Below are 18,129 nucleotides of genomic sequence, written 5' to 3'. Positions count from 1 at the left end.
AACTGATTATTTTCAGTTCTGTTTATAATGTGTGAGATCTGGAATCATAAATTTACATCAATTCTTGCAAAATGTTATCTTATAATCTCAAAATATTTTTAATGAAAAATTAAAATTACTTTTAATGAACAGTATTCAAGAACAAAAAAAAGATTTATTCACATAGTAGTCAATGCAGACAGATGCTGATTTCTGAATACATTCGAGTCCATGTCCGGTTTTAGAAAATCCCCCTTGTAACGGAAATAACAGGCCGAAACTATAATTTCAATTTCACTCTGTGTTCAGCACAGTCATTTGTAGGTGTGGCTTGACTCATGCTGCCTGTTGAAGAAGCTGCAGCACAGTCTTTGCCTTTCACTTCTTACTCCACTTCAGTTGGATACAACACTGTTTGGACTGAACATCGACAGAAGTGATTACAACCCAAGCATGGCTGGCAAGTTCGGTAAGTCATCATGTTAGTCATGTTTTCTAGTGTTACAACAGTGATTATGGCTGATTTAAAATCATGGTTGGTTGGCAGGTAGGTCGATAGATTATAAAAATAAAAACAAGATCAATGAGGTTAGTTTTATACATACACAGACCTGTGATGGTTTAAATAAATGTTTTAAGTCTGAAAGAGAGTAGGTAGAAGCTTAATGGTTTTCAAGACCTACCCCATTATACAAAAATGAACAAAAGATAAAAACTACACTGTAAAATGTAATTCTAGATGTTTGTTATTTCAACATATTATTCTATATCAGTTTGACGATAGATAACTGAAGTTGTTGTTATAACATAGAATTATAAGTTAAAAACGTCCCAATTACACCAAAAAAAGCTAACTTGAAAACTCATGTCCAGCTAAATCAGCAACTTATGTGAACTTGACAATGTGGGTAAGTTGAGCACAGCAGGATTCAAAACTGCCTCACGTGACTGCTACCGAGGTGCATCATGGGGAATTGGCGGTTAACGACATGCTCACTTTACTTGGACGTTTTCTAATCGTCTTCTTTGGAATATACTTTCAAGGTGAGTAACATTGGTTATAACTATAAGGAAAGACAGCTACAAAAGTTGGAACATGCTTTGAATTTATGGCATGATGTGTGTTTTTCTCTTTTACCGAAATGTTTGCTTTAGCTAATGTAACTTTAGCTGACAAGGTCCAGCTTGTGTGTCATGACCAAACTTGACCTAATAAACTGACATATGGCCTTTTTATGGGTTTAATGTGGCACTGACCAAATCACAAGTATTGTGCCGCTAGCTTTAAGGTTGTGCACTCAACCACTGTTGCGATATTAGCAAGCTAACTCTGCTAATTAATAAAGCTTATTTCATATTGTCTCTGTACTTGTAAATTTCTTTCAAGTTCACAGGCTGTTGTATTTTGGTGGAAGATCATTTTGGCAATATTTCCAATAACTGACTGGGTTCAAAAAGAACTTTTTGGCAGGACTCGGATGCTTGTTGTCATCTGTTTACCCCTATGTAATCACTTAAGTTGTTATTAACTGCTGCATGCTAAGCTGCAAGAGTGCACTGAGGACTGAGACAAAATATGGTCTACAAACCAGCATTATATTAGTTTTTATCAGATAGTCCCCCAGTGTGTTTATTTTTTGCTTTAATTCTATTGTGCAGTTATTTGTTACCCTGAAATGCTTTATGCTTAACAACAGCTCACTATTTTGACTTATTTTTGAACTCTTGTGATCAGTATGACTAGATTGTGTGAGTTTCCATACTAAAAGAGCTGTAGTGATAAAATAATTGGCATCAGAGACACTGATTTTTGGCATGGTATACTGCAGAAGTTTTTTTTTTTTTTGCATAATTTACCTTTTAATTAAACTGCATTCTCTGTATTGTAACAAAACTAATATTGTTTATATGTCAGAAAATTAGCAACATGAATAAATGGCGAAAACAATATAATTATAACATATATTTTTATTTTACTTATTTTAGGTCTGTTAAGCCAAACTTGATGCTGGGGATTTATTTTTGTCAGTGGAGTCAAATGGTAAGTTACAATTTGTGCATTTTGTCATACTGGAAACACCACAGATTATATGGTAACTTAACAGCTCTGTAGAACAAATGGTATAAAGATTGTAGTGTCAGGGTACTTCTTAAGAAGTAATATGGCACTATTGATGATCACATGCAGGTGGCATAAACTAAATATTCAGATGTGTTACCAACAAATGATTCATTAACAAAAGCAATGGAGCAGACTGTTTAGGTTCTTGTGGTTGTAATAACATCCATAACTGCAAGTTTGTCATTAATTTATTTTCACAGGTCTAGATGATCACATCTGTCTTTGTCATTTAAATGAGGTGGACTTGCAAACTTTGCACTCTTTTGGGTAAATTGCTGTCCACTACATATACACAGAATGTGCACAGTATTTCAGATCTAAAAGGGAGTATGTAATGGACTTGCTGGCTTTAATGTAAAAAGCCTGTTGTGTAACTTTAATGAGGCAGTTGGACTAAAACAGTATTGCTCATCAAGGTAAACATCTGAGGAATAAGGAAACTCTTACTTGTCCTTTTACTCAGTGTTCTTTTAATCGCACATTTACTAAAGTTTTACATCACATAAGTCATTTTCACAATCATTCTACTTTAAAAGATTTCGAGACAGAGCTTATTGTTCTCTGAACTTCCTTGTTTGCTGAACGGCAGGTAAAGTGCATCTTTTGTTTGTTTGCTTTTGTGTGTTTGTGTTTTCTCTAATGGGCCTCAGATGACCGTTTGCTTAAATTTGGGTCTCAAAGAATCTTTTTTTTATTCTGCCTGTACTCTCCACCCTCTTCTTCTATTGCTCAGGTTGAAGCAGAATTTGCCCGTCTTACATCTGTTGACCTGAAAGGGTTCCTTTTGCTGTGCTTGACCATTATGGAGAGGTTCGTGGAGCTGTACAAACTCAAGAGCGGCATAGGAGGGCTAACTAGGCTCATAAGATGCTTCGGTGATGATGTAAGTGTTCAACTGCAAAATCTAATCCTTTGTTTAAGTTTTAGGTTATCCAGTTCAACTGATGAACTCATTGAAAGAAAGCTGATAAGTAAAGTCTGTCATCATATTTCACAACTGGACATTTAGTGTGGTAACTTTTACAGAATCTGTGTATATTGGTGGTAGGTTGGATATCATATTCTACTTGAATGTCCTAATAAGCCTGATTCAAAATTTCCAATGATAATCATATATTGATGGAATTATGCATCAAAAAGCTGTGAATTTGGAGCTGTCTACATGCTTCATAAACACTGTTTAAAAAGTGTTTTTGTTTTCTTTTTGACTTCTTTGACCAGAGCCCTACACAAAGGAAGAGGACAGAGGACCTCATTTTCTAAAGGAAGATCCTCACACACTTTCAAGACTGTGAAGGTTAGCATTGTTTCTTTTAGTAAATTTAATAATGACAGCACCACAGTGGATTTTAAATGAAACATGTGGCATCTATGAAACAGTAGATGCCACATGATAACATGTGTACTTTTTCCTCACCAAATGTATTATTACAAGATCTTTGACACTGGATTTGGTCTGGGTTTCAGAGAAACTAACTGGCAAGCTAGCATTGATATTATTAGTGTCTTGTGTTTATTCATGTCTTCACCAGGGTCTTTGACATTTCGCTGCTGTACTGTTCACTTCAGCTTTACGTTTGATTTCTCACATTGTATATTGTAATGGCAGAGATATTAGGATATTTAAGGGGCTGCAGTGGCTGCTACAGCTGTGGGGGGCAATACTTTGGTGAAATGTGGACCCTGGAAAAGAGACTGTGTAGACTGGGTAAGCAATTAAAGGTTACTGGCCGAGAGTCATTGGGCAGCTGGGTAAAGGTGGATGTTGATATTCAGTGCCAATTATGCAACCTGTTCAGCCATGTCTATATGCTCTTTTTCATGCTGTTAATATAGGGAAAAAAATAAACTTTAATCAATAAACTGATTAAAGAAGCATTGTCTATGGAGCCATAATCTGATCCTGCAGTGTAGCTGCAGTTTGCACATTTCATGTATTCTCAGCCAGATTTGGTTTAGAGCACAGCCAATATTTAGCATAAGTAGATTTAAATTCACACACTGGTGATGGCAAGCTACATTGTAGCCACAGCCACCCTGGGGTGCACTGACAGAGGCGAGGCTGCTGGACACTGGCACCACCGGGCCCTCTGACCACCACCAGTAGGCAACGGGTGAAGTGTCTTGCCCAAGGACACAACGACTGAAACTGTCGGAGCCGGGGCTCGAACCGGCAACCTTCTGATTATAAGACGAACTGTCAACTCTTGAGTTTCAGTCATCCACCCGTGTGTGAATGACTGAATGTGTAAAGCGCTTTGGAGTCCTTAGGGGACTAGTAAAGCGCTATACAAATACAGGCCATTTACCATTTAAATTGAAAATTTTGTTTGAATTCTGCAATTGAAGACATGCTCAGTTATTTATGAACATGGTCTTTGTTCAAAGCAAGAAATGGATTTGTAACATGGGGGTGCATATCTCATTCTGAAAAAACTTTAACAACTAATAAGTGTTACCCAAAGCCAATCACCATCATCCAAAGCATCAGTATGGCTCTTCTTTGGAAAGACATGAATTCTTAAGCACAAGGGATATTGTGTAATTGTAATTGTGTAATTTTATTTATTTATTTTTTTGTCTTTTCTAGCCGACAGGTATTGAAGACACGTTTTCTAAGAGGATGAAAGTTGGCATTGCGATGGTGAAAGAAGAAGATATCATCGATGTGTTGGTTGTCCTTGAGGCGGCAGTAATCCTGTCTAATCTGAGGGATGTCTCAAGTGCCATTTCCATGCTGATGGGTCTTCTTTTTGCCCTCAACATAGACTATCCAAAGGAACTTAAGGACATCTTTGAAGTCATTCAGAACATCCTAATGAACATTGGTGGAAGGCAGTGCATCTCTCTAGTGCATGGTCTAAGAAACAGACTCTTGCAGAAAGCCATGCAGAACTGTAATTGTATGTTCCTTAGTGTTAAGGACAGTTTTTATTTTACTGTTTGTTTTTTTATTCTTGCAAGTTCTCATTCTCACTTTTGTATGTCACTAAATGACTACACTTTACATTCCAGATTAGACAATTACTCATTTGTTCATGGTTTAAGAAACTTATGTGAACAACAATATAATGGTGGACTCTGCAGATGCTTATCTCATGCAAGTCAGTAGTTTTTCCTTTGTTTTGCAATTGAGCAGACTCAAACTGATGTTTCTGAAATATTCATATTATCAAATGTTTCAGAAGCATGCACTCATTTTCAGAGATATATTGGTTCTGTGGAATTTGTTGCAATTGTAAACGAAGACAAATACAAGAGTTTGATGTCTTAGTTGTTATAAACTGATCTTTACTGTCACTTATCAAAGGTTTTGTACTGTTTTAATAGTTCACATTTTATGCTAACAGGTGTGACTGAGCACAATGAAGTTTAAAAATTTTGCAAATGTAAAGAATAACTTTTCTAAAATAGCAAGTGTCCCGTTGATACATTACATTAATGCAGACTTTATGTTGTTACTTCACAAGAATCACTACTGCTCCTAGAGTATTGGTCAGAATTTAATCTTCACCCAAACTGGGCTCAAGACCAAGTTCAAATTTATTGTTTCACAGGAGCAGCCTTTGAGTTTTGATGGATTGTGAGCCTGATGAGCTACGTCACTGATTTTTCTGTTTCTCAGATGACTAAGATGGCACAATAAATGGTGAATGTTGGGTGCTCATGAGTAAATGTCTTGTCATGTTCTTAAAACAAACTTTCTGTATGAAATGATCAGATAGACTTTAATGGAATCTGTGGGGTTTTTATTTTTTTTCTGTAAACAACAGAAAATTAATTTAAAGGAATGTAGATATTTAAACCTGAGATCTAAGATAAACCTAACAGGTAGTTTTACTGAAATGGATGTTAGAAAGCTTAAAAAAAAAAAAAAACTTAAGATGTTTAATACACACTTTTCTTTACATCCAGTCAATCAACTCTGATAATTAAAATGAAACTGATTTACAAGTTCACTCAGCTACCTTAAGGAGCTCAGTTAATTAATAAACTTAAATCAACTTAGCTAACAGGTTATGTTAGTTAAGCTAAAATAGATTCCTAAGTTAAAAGAACTACTAAAGTATTTGAATTAACTAAAAAACCCAAGTCAACTGAACTAGGACAAGAGTTTAAACAATAGATTATTTTAATTTAGCTGAAAGGGTTTTCCCAAGTAAAAATGACAATTAAAGGAGTTGAACTGACTAACAAATCTCAGTCAACTAAACTAAGACGAAAGTTTAGACAACATGTGATTTTTCATTAAGATAACAATTGGTTGTGTTATAAGAACAAACTCTATTTCTTGACTTAACTTAAAATTTTAAGGCAGCCCTGTACCTGATATTTTTAAGTTGAAACAACAAGTTAGATTTTACAGTGTACATTTTGCACAACCTGCCTACATTTTTGTTAGCTAACAATAATAACAAGCAATAATAATGGGCAATAGGAAAGACAAGGACTCACTGTTCTCCTGTGGTCATTACTACTGTCCATAGAGGTCCTTTCTAACCATGTCAACCTGCTCTTTATTTAAACCAAGTCTCTGAGACAGCAGTTTGTGAATTTAGCTCTGAGATGTGGAAGAGAGGTCATAACTTTTGAATGTCCATTAAGATTCCTGATATTAAATATGTTATCCACTGTAACATTATAGTTACACAGTTCATAAGTGTGATATTTACAAGTCATTCGTGATTATATGTAACAGAAAGAAAGAAAAAAAGAAGTAATTGCATTTCCTGATAGCAGACTGTTAGGGTCATTGCTGAGGATGACTATGATTTCACAGGATCAACAACAGAATAGATACTTGTGACCCATCTCTGTAGATGTTGAATTAACTTTTGACCATCTACCAGAACATTTGTAACCTAAAATACTGACCCCAAACCTGGTGCATGATCAGGTATATGTATAATAAGTACAATGTATTTCATGCCATGTATTCTTTCTGATCTTTCTACACAGATTCTGGAAAGACAAATGATGATGAGGTCAGGATTGTGTTGGTGGGGAAGACTGGAATTGGAAAGAGTGCTACTGGAAACACCATTCTAGGTCGTGGGTGCTTTGAATCCAAGTTCAGTGCCGTGTCTATGACTGTAGAAACTTCCAAAGGAAAAGCCAAAGTGGATGGACATCGTGTTGCTGTCATTGACACCCCGGGGCTGTTTGATACCAGGGTTGATGAAGAGGAAACTCAGAAAAATATATGCCAGTGCATCTCCTATGCTTCTCCAGGACCCCATATCTTCTTGGTGGTTGTCAGACTGGGCAGATTCACTGAAGAGGAAAAACACATAGTGCAAAACATTCAAAATATCTATGGCACTGATGCAGATAAATACAGCATGGTTCTCTTTACCCATGGAGACCTACTTGGAGGCATCACTATGGAAGAGTTCTTAGAAGGAAGCCCAGACCTGCAGGAACTCGTGGACAGATGTAATGGTCAGTACCACGTCTTCAATAATAAACTGAAGGAGCGCTCTCAGGTCACTGAGCTGCTCCAGAAGATCAGAGAGATAGTCCAGAAGAACGGAGGAAGCCACTACACCAACGAGATGTTCCAAGAGGCTGAGAGGGTAATTGAAGAGGAGAAACAACGCATCCTGAGAGAGAAAGAAGAAGAAAAAATGCAGAAAGAAAAAGAGAAAATGGAGAGAGAAATACGGGAAAGATATGAGAAAGAGATGCAGAAATACAACGAACAACTCCAGCTGAGAGAGAGAGAGAGGAGAGGAAGAGAGAGGAGGGAGAGAGAGAGAGAGAGAGAGAGAACAGGAAATGAACAAGTTAAAGGAGAAGTGTGAGAGAGAAATACAGGAAAGATATGAGAAAGAGATGCAGAAGTACAATGAACAACTCCAGGCTGAGAGAGAGAGGGAGAGGAAGGAGAGAGAGGAGGAGAGGAAGAGGGAGAGGGAGGTGATGAATGAGGAGAGAAAGAGAGAGATGGAAGAGAGAGAGGCAGAGAGGAAGCGAGAGAGAGAGGAGAGAGAATGGGAGATGAAGAAGTTAAAGGAGAAGTGTGAGAGAGAACTGAAGAAAGAAAGACGCAAGATTCAGTCCAGATATGAAAATGAAGCCAGAGATGAAGCTGAGGAGTTTAATCCATTATTTTTTCTGATAGTACCTGCTGAAACCATACTTAATGTTGGCCATGCAGTGGTTGGAGGAGTTAAAAAACTTGGGAAGATGTTAAAAACCACTTTTACATTTTGACTCATGCATTGAATGACAGTCGGGATCTTTTCATACAGAAACTCATGACTGCCGCTCTGTATCATCGCACCATTGTTTTAAACTTTGTCTTAGAGTCGTCTTTCTGTAGTTTTGAGGTTTTTTTCTTTTTCTTTTCTTTTACAGCTCACTGTTTTCACACAGCAGATCCTGTGGACATATTGAATTTCCTTCTTATGTTATCTTAGTGATTTATTAGTTGAAGTAGAGTCTTACTGTGGGCTTTTGGGACATTCATAGTATTCAGTCATGGTAATATTATAGTTAGAGATATCTGTATATGTTTAACATTTTTACAAACACATTTATGTTTTATGTGAAATGACTGATGTAGGTGTGGATATGAGAGCATATTATTATTTTTGGTGATGGACTTTCAGCATGAGCAGGATTTACAGTCTCACTCTATAACAGTGGTTAAACACATAGGCTCCAATAGATAAGCAGTTAAGAAATTGATTGTAGGAGCTCTTTGTAACTTCTCTTGTTGCCAGTGATGTTTTTCTTTTGTTTGTGAGATTTACTTTTCTTCACTTTCTTGGTGAATGAATCCATCTTTGTTCCAACTTTTACCTTCCCCTTGACTGAGCTGTTTGCGTTGCCTTTTGCCTTCACATGTATGACTCGCAGCCTGACAACAAACTTAGATTTGTGGACTTTGTGTCATGACCTCTAGAACTGTAAGTATTGGTCCTTCTTTTTGTAACCTAGTTGTCTCCTTTAAAATAAATTTCTGAGTCACTGTCATAATTCAAATGAGTGTTGTTCTTGCTTTCTCAGTGTCGCTGGTTAACTTTATAGTTTAATGTAATAAATGAAAATACAAAATATAAGATTACAGGTTGAATAGTAGTATCTTAGCTTCTCATGGTTATTTATCTAGTACTGCATCACATTCTGATCAAATTACTGCCACAAGCTAAATGTCCACATACTCACCTGTAGATTTTAAAGATCTGGAAGAAATTAAGCATCAGTTAAAGCCTTGCACCTCTCTACTTCACCCCATCCTAACAAAACTATCCAAATCTGTATCTCTTTGTTTTACAAATCATTTAGTAAATATTATCAACAGCTCTCTACAGCCCTGCATTTTCCCTGTGTCTCTCACATGTGCAGTAATCACACAACTGCTTAATAAAATGGAATTAACACCAAAGAAAGGGGACACAGAGAGTGACAAAAACTTAACTCAAGGGACACAAGACCTTTAGCGGACGGGACTGAATCATGGGCCTCTGTTTTCTGGGGTGGGCACGCTGTTGTCACCGGGATGTGTGACCTCAGATCTTCAGTACTCTTGGACAGGTGGCCAACATTAGGGGAAGACAAGAAGCAGGAGTGCTTTCAAGACACCTTAACCTGAGATCAGAGAGCTCAGAATTTCAAAAAGCATCTGAAACAGCTCAGGTTTGGAAAGAAAGCTTTCCATGTTAGGTGTTATGAATAACTATTATTTAAGCATTTCAGTGGGTTTTACATGACATATATTGCTAGCCCTGAGATAAATTGGCAGTCTGCTAAGTGTACCCTGCCTTTTTTCTGTGGCAGCTGGACAGAGAAAAGCAGTTGTTTAGTCATCAACCATATCTTTGGGTGTAGACTAACACCCTAATTTCCAAGGGGAACCTGAACAGGAAAAACAGGTAGTTTTAAATGTGAAAATATCCAGAAGAATAGAGTAACACATTTTAAGATGAAAACAATACCACTGGGAAGTTGAGGTTACTGGCAAATTCCGCTGACATTCCAACAAATCTATCACTCAAATGTTAATTTACAATTGAAAGTATTCATACATTTTAACACATATTAAGTCTTTAATAGTTGGTCTTTAAAGTGCAGATTCCAAGCAGAAGCTGCAGAAATGTTGTATAAAGGAGGAGTTTGTTTGATAGTGACATTACACTTAGTGTGGGACATTGGGCTGTTTGGATCAAGAAATGACCTGAACCAAAGCTTGATTGTTGAACAGTTTTATTCATTATTGCATTATGAAACATATGTGTCCATATGTGGTAACTGTAGCCAAGCTAAAAAGCAGCCAACAAACAGGCAGCCTACACAGTCACAGATGTGCTCCCAAGCTAGAAGCTCCACCTGCGTTCATTGCAACCTAAACGTTATAAAGTTCCCTAAAGTAACTCACTAAGCCTAACAGGGGATAGGTACTCCTGCCTGAACTGACCACCACAGATGCAACCCAGCCACAAAGTAAAATCAAATGCACCTAGCTCCTACACTAACCTGCCTACACCAACCTGACATTTCTCCTCCCTAAGCTGGATGAATGTAAGTTAAATGACTACAAACATAAAAACCAGTAGCTTCCAGACACTGTGATTGTCACTTACAGAGATGATATCAACAGATAATGACGGAACAAGAGAAGTACAGAGAAAGAATGCAAATGCTTGAAGAAGACAAACTCATATCCGCAGAGCAAGAAGCTGCTGCAATGTCACAACATCTCCTAGAGGAAAAGGAGGAAACTGAGTGCAAGTTAAAGAGAAAAAGAGAAAGCAGCTGTGATAAAGAGACAACAAGAGGAAAGTGCTGCAAGGAGAAGGTCAGTTGAAGACTTAAGAAGAGAAATTGAAAGATTGGAAAATCTGAAAGGATTCAAAGCAGCACAGGCAAAACTACAGGTTTATGAGGAAGACTATGCTTCAGTAAAGCAAGAAAGAGTCACACTAAACCCTGCAAACTTACAGGTAACAGAGTCCAAGAATAATGCTAATCAACCCTCACAAGAAGAGAGTTAAACGTCACTTACAAGAGTACAGGTGAGCTTATAAAGGTTTTGGCAGAACTTATGTCAGCTAATAGACTACCTGTTCCAGAGCTTTCTGTATTTAGTGAAGATCCACTTAAGTTTAAGCATTGGAAAGCATCTTTTCAGACTCTAATAAAGAGAAAGAACATTTGAATTGAATTCAAAATCCTGCTCCTCACATACAAGGTCTTAAATGATCAGGCCCTGTCTTATCTTAACGACCTTATAGTGCCATATCATCCCATTAGAGCACTTCGCTCTCACACTGCAGGCTTACTTGTTGGTCCTAGAGTATTTAAAAGTAGAATGGGAGGCAGAGCTTCAGTTTTCAGGCCTCTCTTCTGTGGAACCAGCTTCCAGTTTGGATTCGTGAGACAGACACTATCTCTACTTTTAAGATTAGGCTTAAAACTTTCCTTTTTGCTACAGCATATAGTTAGGGCTGGACCAGGTGACCCTGAATCCTCCCTTAGTTATGCTGCAATAGACGTAGGCTGCCGGGGGATTCCCATGATGTATTGAGTTTTTCCTTTTCAGTCACCTTTCTCACTCACTATGTGTTAATAGACCTCTCTGCATTGAATCGTACATGTTATTAATCTCTGTCTCTCTTCCACAGCATGTCTTCTCTCCTGTCTTCCTTCTCTCACCCCAACCGGTCGCAGCATCGACCAAGTGTGTTTGCTTTGGAACTGTGTCTTCATTCCACCTACTTCACATACAAGGGTCAGTTCTACAGGCAGAAACATGGGTGTGCCATGGGCCCAGTTTCACCCATCATGGCCAATTTGTACATGGAAGAAGTGGAAAAGTCACGGAAGTGACATCTCACATTGTCACTTCTGGTATGATGGCGCCTGTGTTTGGCTCTGCCGCTGCGGGTGCAGTTTGTCACGCTCTACTACTGTTGTGTTGTTGTTTTTGCTCTACTGTTCTCACTCAGTTTTAATGATGTATTTGCTGCCCTGGTGTATGATCGCCTGGCTTTGCTATCCATCCGATCCTCTATGATGCCACACGATGTCTCGTCGTCCTCTGGCATTTTCCACCCTCTTCCATTAGCTGGATCCTCATCAGGCGATTTCAGTGGTCCCTCTAGACCACGGAGAAGGAGAGGGAGAAGAGGAGGCATTCAGGTAAAGCTCAGGCTTTACTGGCGGCGTGGTTTGGCTGGTAAGCGGACGCCGAGCGCGTGCGTTGTCTCCTGTGTCCAGAAAAGCTCCATGGAGGGGACTTGTTTTCCACGGCCTTGTTTGGACACGCTGGGCCCAGCTCTTTGAGACCTTGCCACCTTAGGAGGGTTTATCCAGACTCTTCTGCGGGCTGGCTTTTTCTTCCCTCGGTGAGTGGATTCTACGAGCGTGACGGCTCGAACCCTGTGTATTTACGTCCCTTAACTCGAGCCTCTGCAAATAATGAGGCTTCTAGCTCACTGAATATGGCGCTTTTTAACGCCGATCTCTGTCTAATAAATCATTCTTGTTGAATGATTTTATATTATCTAAAAACTGGATTTTTATTCTTGACTGAGACCTGGCAGCGAGATGTAGACTACTCGTCACTTATTGAACTCTGCCGGATGGCTATACTTTTATTACCCAGCCTCGGTTGTCTGGTCGGGGTGGTGGGCTTGCCGTGGCTTTCCAGGACCGTTTCTCCTGCCGCTTCGTGAAAACTGGACATTTTCGTTCGTTTGAGCTGCAGCTGCTTAAAATTGGTAACAAGGATCCTTTCTACTGTGCTGTGGTGTATCATCCACCTGCATATAACAGGTTATTTTTATCGGAGCTCAGTGACTTCTTATCCGCTACTATGAAGCTGTCTAGGGTGCTTATAGTTGGGGACTTGAACATTCACGTTGATGATGACTCCGAGCCATTCGCCAGAGACTTTATGAACATTATGGATTCTTTTCATTTGACTCAGCATGTGTCCGGTCCTACACACAGGAAAGGTCACACACTGGACCTTGTTTTTTCTTTCGGTCTAAATATTGATTTTATTTGCTCTGGGGACATTTTTATTTCTGATCACTATGTTATTGTTTTTAACTTGTCTTTTAATGAGCCTTTGTCCCCGTTAGACGGATGGTTAGCTCTCGCATCTTAAACTCCTCCACAGCGGAGAAATTTGTGGATGCTTTTAACTTACAGCTATCTCCTCAAAATGGTGTTGATTTCTCAACCAGTCTTTTTAATAATTATTGCCTTTCTATTTTAGATGAAATTTGTCCGGTTAAGACGAGGAGTGTTTCTGCCTCCAAATCTCCTCCTTGGCTAAATGACAGTATTCGTTGTCTAAAACGTGATTGTCGTAAAGCGGAGCGCAGGTGGAGGAAAACTCATCTAAATGTTCACCTCCTCTCTCTTAAGGACCTTTTAGCTTCTTTTAATAATGCGATCAGAGATGCGAGGGCTGCCCATTTCTCACACTTGGTTACAAAGAGCAGAGGCAATCCTAAGGTGCTATTCAACACCATTAGTGACATTGTTACTCCTGCTCTGCTCTGCGGGCCCTATTTTTTCTAACGAGGACTGAAAATTTTTCTCTTTTCTGCTTGCAAAAATTCATAACGTGAGAATGAATTTTACACACTCAGCACCTGTTATCTCAATCTCTACCCCATCTCGGCCCATTATCTTTGATACTTTCTCTCCTGTTTCACTACCTGAGTTGGTAAAATTAGTGAATTCAGTAAAAGCATCCTCCTGTTCACTTGACATTGTACCTGCATCATTATTCAAAAATGTCTTCCAGTCTATTGGCCCATGTGTGCTCACTTTAATCAACTCTTCACTGGCATCTGGTATAGTTCGGTTTATTTTAAAAAAACGCTGCTATTCTCCCACTTTTAAAAAACCTCAACTAGACCCTTCTCTTTGGAGCAGTTATAGACCTATCTCTAAATTACCGTTAATTGCTAAGCTTCTAGAAAAGGTTGTGGCTAAGCAACTTATGGCAGCTCTAGATAAACATGGCATTTACGATAAGTTTCAGTCCGGTTTTCGTCGATTTCACTCCACGGAGACAGCTCTTCTTAGGGTCTCAAGTGATATCTTGATGAATAATGATGCAGGAAAATGCTCTGTTCTACTCATGTTGGACCTCACATCAGCTTTCGACACAGTTGACCATCACATCCTCATTGAAAGGCTGAAAAATTGGGTTGGTGTATCTGCAACTGCATTAGAGTGGTTCTCCTCTTATCTCCATCACCGATCCTTTTCTGTGGCAGTCTCCGATTTTAGATCATCCTCTACCTCCCTTACTTATGGTGTCCCTCAAGGGTCAGTTTGGGGCCTTTATTGTTTTTAATATATCTTCTCCCCTCCAGCATATAATGGGCTCTTTTGAGGACATTTCTTGTCACTGTTATGCTGATGATATTCAGTTGTACGTTTCTTTTATGCCCGAGGATTTATCTAAGCTTCAGCGTCTGAATGATTGCTTAGATTTGATCAAACGTTGGATGGCTGCAAATTTCCTCCAACTCAACGAGGGGAAAACCGAAGTCCTCGTATGCGCCCCTGATAGATTTTTATCGCAGATAGTGAAAGCCCTTGGTCCTCTCTCACTCTATGTTAAATCCTCTATCAGGAATTTAGGTGTCACCTTTGACTCGAGTCTCACGTTGGATGGGCATGTGAAATCTCTGGTTCGGTCTTGTTTTTAACATTTAAGAAATGTGGCTAAGCTAAGCCCGATTTTATCTCATTCTGAACTGGAGATTGCTATACATGCATTTACTTAAATCACGCTTGGATTATTGTAATTCGCTGTTTATGTGTCTAAGCAAAGGTTCTCTGGATCGTCTGCAGGTTGTGCAAAACGCTGCAGCTAGGCTTTTGACAAAATCCTCCAAGTACTCACATGTGACGCCATTGTTATCTCAGTTACACTGGCTTCCTGTTAAATCTAGAGTCAATTTTAAGATCCTGGTCTTGACCTACAGAGCTGTGCACGGACTGGCACCAACCTACATCGTTGATCTACTACAGCCCTATGTCCCTAGCAGGTCTTTGAGGTCATCTGATCAGGGCTTACTTGCTTTAAAAAATACTAAGAGGAGGACTAAGGGTGATAGAGCTTTTGCCACTGTGGCTCCTAGACTGTAGAACTCTCTCCACCTAACATTAAGAACTGCGGACTCAGTAGCTGTTTTTAAAAAAACAACTCAAAACTCACCTTTTTAAAACTGCTTTTGGTTAATTTTTTGCCTGTTTTATTTTCTCTTTTTAAATCTTTTTATGACTTGTAATCTTATGTGCAGAACTTTGTGACTCTGTCTTGAAAGGTGCTATATAAATAAAAATTTATTTATTTATTTAAAAGAAGGCTTTGCTATCCTACCCTGGAACACCACCAAGCCATTGGTTCAGATATGTAGATGACACCTGGGTGAAAATCAAATCTCAGGACGTACCACAATTCACAGATCACATTAACTCAGTGGACCGACACATCAAATTCACCAGGGAGGATATGAAAAGTGGCAGGTTAGCCTTCTTAGACTGTGAGATTTCCATCAGTAATGGGGGACATCTAAATGCTGTCGTGTACCGTAAACCTACACATACGGATCAGTATTTAAGGTTTGACTCTCATCATCCACTGAAGCACAAACTGGGTGTCATTAGGACGCTACAACACAGAGCGAACACCATCCCCACTGACACAGCGGCCAGGGAGGCAGAAGAACGACCCTGAGTAAATGTGGTTATCCCAGCTGGACTTTTGTCAAAGCTGGAAAGGCACCTAAAGAAAGCTCCAGCCAATCCAGGAGAGAAGGACAACAGGAGTATCGGAGCAGTTGAGACGCATTTTTTGTAAACACCGGGTTTCTGTGGCTTTTAAACCCCAAAACCCGCTGCGCCAAAAATTGGTCCACCCCAAGGATCGTGTCCCCCGACACAAACAGAGTAACATAGTGTACGCTGTTAAGTGCCAGGAGGATTGCCAGGATTTATACGTCGGGGAAACCAAACAACCTCTGGCGAAGCGGATGGCACAACACAGAAGAGCTACTTCGTCAGGCCAGGACTTCGCAGTCTATTTACACCTACAGGCCAGTGGACACTCTTTCAATGATGAGGATGTACACATCTTGGATAGGGAGGAACGCTGGTTTGAGCGCGGAGTCAAGGAGGCCATTTACGTGAAAAGGGAAAGACCATCTCCGAATCGAGGAGGGGGCCTAAGGGTACATTGTAACACACCCAGTAAAAAAGATTCTAGGTCTGACCAACCGTCTCAGCCGTGGGCAAAAAGATGAGAGTCAATAAAATTCTAAAAGATAATTTATTGACAAATAATCAAGAGATAAAAGATAAAACAGTCCAGTGTCCCATTTATGAATCAAATAAAACACACAGTCCCAAGGCCAGAGCCAGCTATGCCACACTGCCAGTTGCACTCCACGTGTTGCCTTCAACAGGGTTAGAAGTTGTCCTCTGAGACCCACCACCCTATAAGCATATAGCCAGTGGTCACTCCAGCCTCTGCAACTCTGCTGCCTTTAGGCTGTGGCATATAATAGGCCCTGGCCTGCACAGAGAGACAAAATGACACATTCACTATAGAATTCATAGCACAAAACCCATCCATCCCAAACATACCAGATTTCATCACATTACATACCTGCACAGAGAGACAAAATGACACAGCAGTGTTTGTAGTGTGGGCTATAAGTAGGCCAGTGTATCAGTGCAATCAAATACACCTGCCTCTAATTAGTCCAACCCCATTCCAGCCATTGGCTCACCAAAAATGTGACACACGCACAACCACTCCCAACCCAGTGCAACTTAACACAATAATATGGAGCTGAATTAACACAGGCACATTAGTCTACCATGTTACAACATCTTTCGCCATCTTACAATGCTGTGATTGCAGCCATTCCCCAACTCTCTGTGAATGGTACTCATGGCCATTGATCAGTGGTCTTTGATCAGTGGGTTTTGGTCAGTGGTTGTTGATGAATGGGTCATGAGAATTTGCATAATTAAGATTAAGGAGCTGACCTCCCAGCCCATTGTTCCTTCAGTGGGCTGGTTTCAGTCACTATGCAAATGTACTGTTTATAAGATTGGGGAAACCTGCAGTCAGCTGAGACTGAAGAAGTCACTTGGATGAGTGACAAAACGTTTCTTCCACAAAACGCTACGTTCAGATGAACAGAATCAACTTTTGGAGAGGACCAAAGGTACCACACAGACTATGCAAATTTCATGGAGAACATGTGGTGATGCAGAGAAAATGCCGGAGAAAGAACTCTGTAATACTCCTGTTTGGTATATTCCCCACCATGGGGTACACCACCCTCAAAAGCCCGGCAAAATATGCGTAGTCTTTGACTGTTCTGGACAATATCAAGACACCTCGCTGAAAATGCACCTGCTTACAGGGCCTGACCTCACAAAGACTTTGGTGGGAGTGCTTCGTAGGTTCAGGAAGGGCTTCACTGCTGTAATGTGCGACGTCAAACAAATGTTTCACCAGTTCCATGTAGGACTACTTACGCTTCCTATGGTGGCAGCATGGTGACCTAAGCGTTCCACCCTCAGTCTTTCGAATGAAGGTTCATCTCTTTGGTGCTGCTTCTTCTCCTGGCTGTGCCAACTTTGGGTTAAAACATCTAGCCACACAAGGTGAGAGAAAGTTCACTCCAAACACTGTGAGGTTCATTCAAAGGAACTTTTATGTAGATGATGGACTTGTAAGTGTTATGTCAGAAACAGAAGCCATAAAATTAGTCAAAGAACTGTGTAGAGAACTGTGTAGCACAGGTAAACTAAGATTACACAAGTTCATATCAAACAGTCAAAATGTGATAAAGTCATTGCCGAGAGAAAAGTGTACAGAAAGATTTAAGGACTTAGATCTGGCACTTGGAGAGCCATTAATGGGAAGGGCACTTGGTGTTCAGTGGTGCGTTTCTGCTGATGAGTTTCTGTTAGGTTTTTGTATTGTTGATTGTCATTTATGCTTAGAAATATCTACTTATATATTCTTAGAG

The 18,129-nt window shown here is 39.6% G+C and overlaps 1 protein-coding gene and 1 long non-coding RNA gene across 2 annotated transcripts; one reads left to right on the top strand and one right to left on the bottom strand.

The window, feature by feature from the left end:
- The first annotated feature begins 378 nt into the window (after positions 1-378).
- Positions 379-9,128, top strand: LOC120434378 (GTPase IMAP family member 4-like). Its single transcript, XM_039602403.1, has 3 exons — positions 379-448; positions 7,061-7,811; positions 9,116-9,128. The coding sequence occupies exons 1-3, from the start codon at positions 433-435 to the stop codon at positions 9,126-9,128; spliced, it is 780 nt and encodes a 259-aa protein (XP_039458337.1). The 5' UTR covers positions 379-432.
- A 7,262-nt stretch (positions 9,129-16,390) lies between these two features.
- Positions 16,391-16,796, bottom strand: LOC120434342. The gene is made up of 2 exons (XR_005609057.1): positions 16,749-16,796; positions 16,391-16,655 (listed from the first exon to the last, which is right to left on the bottom strand). It is a non-coding gene; the product is annotated as an uncharacterized LOC120434342 (long non-coding RNA).
- Between the last annotated feature and the right edge of the window lie 1,333 nt (positions 16,797-18,129).

Source organism: Oreochromis aureus, linkage group 18 (assembly GCF_013358895.1).
Source record: "Oreochromis aureus strain Israel breed Guangdong linkage group 18, ZZ_aureus, whole genome shotgun sequence".
NCBI lineage: Eukaryota > Metazoa > Chordata > Actinopteri > Cichliformes > Cichlidae > Oreochromis > Oreochromis aureus.
Note: the sequence above shows the minus strand (reverse complement) of the source record. Positions and strands in the feature narration are given on the sequence as shown.